Source organism: Amphiprion ocellaris, chromosome 12 (assembly GCF_022539595.1).
Source record: "Amphiprion ocellaris isolate individual 3 ecotype Okinawa chromosome 12, ASM2253959v1, whole genome shotgun sequence".
NCBI lineage: Eukaryota > Metazoa > Chordata > Actinopteri > Pomacentridae > Amphiprion > Amphiprion ocellaris.
Window position 1 is genome coordinate 1,940,212 of NC_072777.1, and position 6,178 is coordinate 1,946,389.

A 6,178-nucleotide genomic window follows, 5' to 3' on the forward strand; every position below is an offset into this window, starting at 1 on the left:
GAAAGAGGATGATTAAAGATACGCTAAAACTACAATAACTGAGCTCCTAATCCAGCTTTTTGCAGAAAATAGTCACATTTTTCTTAGAGAACAATCAGGAATCAGCATTTAAGTGAACAAACTAACCTTTAATTCAACACTAGGAGGCACAAAACAGATTTATGACAACAAAACTGTTGGTGTAAAACAGACAAAACATCACATTACAGGACAGTTAAACAGTTTGAAATCAGATTAAATTACTGACGTGCAGAAAAGCAAAACTAGAGCAACATCACTGAAATGTCAAACAATTCAAAAACTATAACAGCTTAGAGTAATCAGATTACTTCTGAGTAGAACAATATTTGTTCTGATGTCAAATTAAAAACCGACAGTTTAGATTTATGATATTAATCCTCCTGTTGTCCTCATTTACAGGCACCAAAAAATATTGTTTCCTTGTCTGAAAAAAATCCAAAAATTCAGCAAAAAAATTCCCCAAATTTCTGAAAATTTGCAAAACCTTCAGGAAGAAAATTCCAATAATTCCTTCCAAGTTTCCCTTAAAAAAAATCCCCCAAATTTGGCAAGAAAATTCTTGTAAATATTTTCAAAAATTGAGTAAAAATCTTCCCAAAAAATCCTAGAAATATCTAAAGTGATTCCATATATATTAGTAAAACTTCTAATATTTTCTTTCAGAATGTTCACATAAAAATCAACCAAAATCCAGCGAAATTCACTGGATTTTGGTTGATTTTTATGTGAATGTTCTTAAAGATTTTTAACATTTATTTTTTCCACCCAAAAAATGTTCAAAGATTTCCCAAAAATGTTGAAAATGTGGACACCAGAAGTTTCACTGTGGAAATAGATTTTTTCCACATTTCCAAACTTTAAAACAGGTCAGTGTGACATAAATTGCCCCCAGAGACGCGTAAAATACCTCCGAGCTTCACTGTCAGGACCATGCATGCTATGATAACCCCACATTTTAGTAATGTGGGACAAATTTTCAGTCCTTTCTGACATATTATGGGTTGTTTTGGATCCATTTTGCATCATTCTATATAATTTTAACTAGTGTTGGACAGGTTTGGAGTCAGTTTTGGTAAATTTTGAGTAATTTTGGACATTCTTGTGTTCATTTATTTCTTTTTTATAAACTCTTTTCCACTTCCTCTGTTCAGTTCTTCTCCATGTGGAACCATGATGCAGACATAGACACAGTCCATAGGTCCACAACTGGACAATTTTGAGTAACTTTGGACAAATTTTGGTAATTTGGGACAATTTTTCATCCTTTTTTGACAAATTCTGAGTTGTTTTGGATCAAATTTGAGTCATTCTTGACATTTTTAGCTCATATTGAACAGGTTTTGAGTTATTTATGACTAAGTTGAAGTAATTATGGACACATTTTGAGTCATTCTGGAATTTTTTGGTGTTCACTCAACTTGGTGTTTTCGATTGGACTACTTTCAGTGATTTCACAGCTGGATTTACATTGGTTGCTTCTGAATTTTCAATATCGTGTTTCTAAAGTGCTTTTGATTACATAAAGAAGCAAAACCCATGAAACACTGAACTTATTGGGATCGTTTGAGATTTGAGGATGTTACAGGAGTGTTGTTTTCTCTGTCGCTACATTCAGTCCATCTCTCTCCCTTTGGTTGTTGTTTGGTGACCAGATGTGAACTCAGTCTGTGTGTTCTTGTGTTGTCGCTGGTGATTTTCCAATCATCCCACTCAGAGCGCTTCCCAGAGCCAGCACAATGGCCACCAGAACTCCCAGCGTTCCCAGCCTCCCCAGAGCCGCGGTGCCCAACGCTGCCGCCCCCAGCGCCCCGGCTCCGATCGGCGCTGCTGCCGCGGTGACCGTCTCCATGCCGATGCCTTTAATTAGCTCCGTCCCCGTGAGGAGGCCCCTCTGCAGATTCACCTGGGTGTTGAACGGGCTCTTCGGTGCGCCCAGAACAAACGCCCCCACTGCAACAAGACTCACGGTGATCAGTTCTGAGGTCAGCGGAGTCGACTTCAGCGCTACGACCTTCATGGCAACAACAACCCCGGCTGCAACCGAACCGAAAGCCGCTAAGGTTGAATTTCTGGACCTGAATGCGAGGTTTGATGCGACGCTTGCAGCTCCCAGCGACACCCCCGCAGCTGCAGCCGCCCCCAGTGCAGCTCCGGTGCAGCTCCGGACCTCCAGAGAGGAGCTCCAGAGCAGGACGAGTCTCAGGGCGGCAGACGTCAGAACAGCAGCTCCAAGCGACACCTTCAGAGCCGCCGCCGGACCGAGAGAAACCATCGCCACCGTTCCCAGTCCGGCCCCCAGCAGCCCCGCCGACAGGAACGCCACCCACAGCACCGAGTGCAGCACCAGAACCACCTCCGGTTCCGACCCGTCTCCCGCCTGGCCGGACCCCAGACCCACGAAGAAGCCCAGGATCCCCACAAACACCGAGTAGAAGACGATCCGCTCCAGCAGCTTGCAGCCTCCTCTGGCCGCAGGTCTTCTGGTGAGACGCTTTGTGAAGGTTCTACGAAGAACCAGCAGCACGGCGGTGGTCAGAACCATCAGGAGCAGTCCGGCGATGAGTCCCATGCGGCCGTAGGCGACGCTGAGGAAGAGGGTGGTGAAGATGATGAGCAGCGCCGTGGTCATGTCGCTGATGTTGGAGTAGGAGTAGACCAGCAGGACCAGAGCCGCCTGAGCTCCCACGTAGATCCACGGAGGGAGGAGGCCGGCCAACGCTCCGGTTACCACGGCACCCAGAACCACCGAGGCTCCGGTCAGGACCTCCGGTAACCACGGCAACCTGACCCCGGCTTTACCCAGCAGCTTCATCGTCACGGCGGCGAGCAGGAAGCCGCTGCCCAGAGACAGCAGCGCCGAGGTGAAGACGAGGCACGCCGACACCACCATGACGCCCGTAGATCCCGTCCGACCGGCGGCCAGCGTGGCGGCGCTCAGCAGGACGCCGTCGGCGGTCAGAGAAGGTTCAGATGCAAATAAAGCAGCTTCTCCGAACACGAAGCCGGCGGCGGCGCTGCAGAGCAACGCCTGGACCGAACCAGGAAGTCCTGCAGACACAAAGATCAGTCAGATTCTTACTATAGATTCATAAAACTACCGAAGTCCTGCAGTTAAAGAAGCATTTCATTAAATAAACACATTAATTTATGATTATCTGATGACAGAAAAGCTCTTTAGGTGGGTTTAGAGACTAGATAAAGTTTTTAGGATGCATTTTAAACTTTATTAGCAAGTTTAAAGAGTTAAAATAAGCAGATATTCTTTTATTTTTAATTTAATTTTTATTTTATTTATAAACCACCTGTAGATAAAAGAGATGAAACAGACAAAACATAAAAATATAATAAAAAGATTTTAAAAAAATAAGGGAAGTAATTAGACAAATACAAATCATAAAAATTTGATCAGATAAAAAGAAGAAAATTATTACAAATATAAAATCTAAAAAGAAAATAATACAAACAAGAACACAATACAATTTTTGTTTTGTTTCTTTATGTTTTCATCTTTAAATGAAGGTTTTTAATCATTATGTTTATTTAACAGCTGCACTTCCTCATTAATTGGCAAATATTATTCTTAATAGTTAAAATTGTAATTTTACGCCTTGCTGTCTATAAATAAGTTAATTATTCAAACAGTATTTGTGAAGCACCTTTCATACAGGTGAGTAAAATACACTGATGACTGATAAGAAGACAGAACAAAGTTAGTTTAGTGAAATAAAACTATATATACTGTATATAAATCAAAGGGTTAGGGATAGTGTTAGGGTGCTGTACTTGTTTTTATTTTTGGTGCAAATATCATTTTTCAGACTCAAGCAAGCATAAGTTATGGCAACTGGACTAACCTCGTGTGAGTTGAAAACGTTTCACCTCTCATCCAAGAGGCTTCTTCAGTTCTGAAAGCCTGGTGGGGAGTACCCGATATTTATCCACCAGGAGGGTGGTGGCAAAAACAAGTGGACAAAGACCCGAAACCAACAGACTCGTTAGGTGTTAATGTGAGTCGTTAGCCTTTGATGGGCGGTCGTTACCCCTCCTAGCCCTCTAGGAGGGTGGTTGGGGGTCACCTGACTGCAGGTGGGACAGATGGCTGCACCTCCTTGGGAGGGCTCTAAGAACGGCGTTGTAAGTGGGAGACAAGTGGTGTCTGAGGCCCCCTCCTCTGTTCAAAGATGGCCGTTCTAGTTTGACATGAATGGCTTCTTTTACCCCTCTCTCAAACCATCTGTCCTCTCTGGCTAGAATGCGCACCTTGTGGTCATCAAAGGAGTGCCCCTTCTCCTTGAGGTGGAGGTGGACTGCTGAGTCCTGGCCTGTGGTCGTGGCCCTCCTGTGTTGTGCCATGCGCTTGTGTAATGGCTGCTTAGTCTCTCCAATGTACAGGTCAGAGCATTCCTCATTGCACTGCACTGCGTACACCACATTGCTCTGTTTCTCCCTTGGAATTTTGTCCTTGGGATGGACCAGCTTTTGCCTCAGAGTGTTGCTGGGCTTGAAGTGTACTGGGATCTGGTGGGTGTTAAAGATCCTCCTGAGTTTCTCTGAAATTCCTGCCACATAGGGGATGACAATGTTGTTTCTCTTTTTGTGGTCCTCGTCTTTCTTATCCTCCCTGCGCTTTTTTGCTGTTTTGATAAAAGCCCAGTTTGGATAGCCACAAGTTTGAAGAGCAGAGTGAATATGTTTGTGTTCCCTTCTTTTTCCATCCGCTTCTGATGGGATGTTCTGTGCTCTGTGCTTTAAGGTACGGATCACCCCCAACTTGTGTTCTAGTGGGTGGTGTGAATCAAACAGGAGGTACTGGTCTGTGTGAGTGGGTTTTCTGTAGACCCCAATGTTGAGTTCCCCATTGGTTTCAATGCGTACCACGCAATCTAGAAACGCCAGACAGTTGTCTTGGACATCCTCTCTTGTGAACTTGATGTTTTTATCCACCGAGTTGAGGTGTTCTGTGAAAGGTTCGACCTCACCCTTCCTGATGGTGACCCATGTGTCATCCACATATCTGAACCAGTGCCTCGGGGAGTGGCCACTGAATGTTCTCAGTGCCACAATCTCCATTTCTTCCATGTACAGGTTAGCTACAATGGCCTTTGATGACCACAAGGTGCGCATTCTAGCCAGAGAGGACAGATGGTTTGAGAGAGGGGTAAAAGAAGCCATTCATGTCAAACTAGAACGGCCATCTTTGAACAGAGGAGGGGGCCTCAGACACCACTTGTCTCCCACTTACAACGCCGTTCTTAGAGCCCTCCCAAGGAGGTGCAGCCATCTGTCCCACCTGCAGTCAGGTGACCCCCAACCACCCTCCTAGAGGGCTGGGAGGGGTAACGACCGCCCATCAAAGGCTAACGACTCCTAACGAGTCTATTGGTTTCGGGTCTTTGTCCACTTGTTTTTGCCACCACCCTCCTGGTGGATAAATATCTGGTACTCCCCACCAGGCTTTCAGAACTGAAGAAGCCTCTTGGATGAGAGGTGAAACGTTTTCAACTCACACGAGGTTAGTCCAGTTGCCATAACTTATGCTTGCTTGAGACTTATCATGACCTGGATGACTGAGAACATCCACAGATTTATCATTTTTCAGACTGAATTAAACTGCAGCTAGAGATAAATTTAAAATTTAGTCTTTATTTACTCTATTTATTTGTTTTTTCTGCAATTTTAATGAATAAATCTGCAGTCAGGCTCTTAGTTTAGCTGCATTCAGTCACTCTAGTCTGTTTCTGTCCTGTTTTTCTGCTGCTGTCTCTTTAAGAGCAAGGTGAACTTTAGCGTCTCTGATCTGAAACCTAAAACCAGGAAGTCGCTCTGAGCTCAGAAAGAACAACAAACATGCCATTAATCGTCTCTCTAGCAGAAGAACTCTTTTCTTTTTCCAGCTGAGCAGCTGCAGAAACATGATTCTGTCTTTTAGTTTCACTTTTGCTCTCAGCAGCTCAGCAACATTCAGCAGATCCTTTTCAAACTAAACTTTCTGTTTCCTGTCGGCAGCCGCTCAGAAATCTGATCCTAGTTCATTAAACTGACATCTCAGCTTCCCTACAGATGTTTATTTTCTGTTTATTTCTGCAGTCATCTTACCCACGATGCTCTCTACCATGTTTCCTGAAGCGCTGAGGCTCTGAAGCTCCTCCTCTTCCTG

General features: G+C 44.4%; 1 protein-coding gene across 1 annotated transcript; it reads right to left on the reverse strand.

Moving 5' to 3' along the window:
* Nucleotides 1-107: 107 nt before the first annotated feature.
* LOC111578921 (uncharacterized) lies at nt 108-6,178 on the reverse strand. The gene is made up of 2 exons (XM_023285913.3): nt 6,118-6,178; nt 108-3,069 (listed from the first exon to the last, which is right to left on the reverse strand). The coding sequence occupies exons 1-2, from the start codon at nt 6,134-6,136 to the stop codon at nt 1,682-1,684; spliced, it is 1,407 nt and encodes a 468-aa protein (XP_023141681.1). The 5' UTR covers nt 6,137-6,178; the 3' UTR covers nt 108-1,681.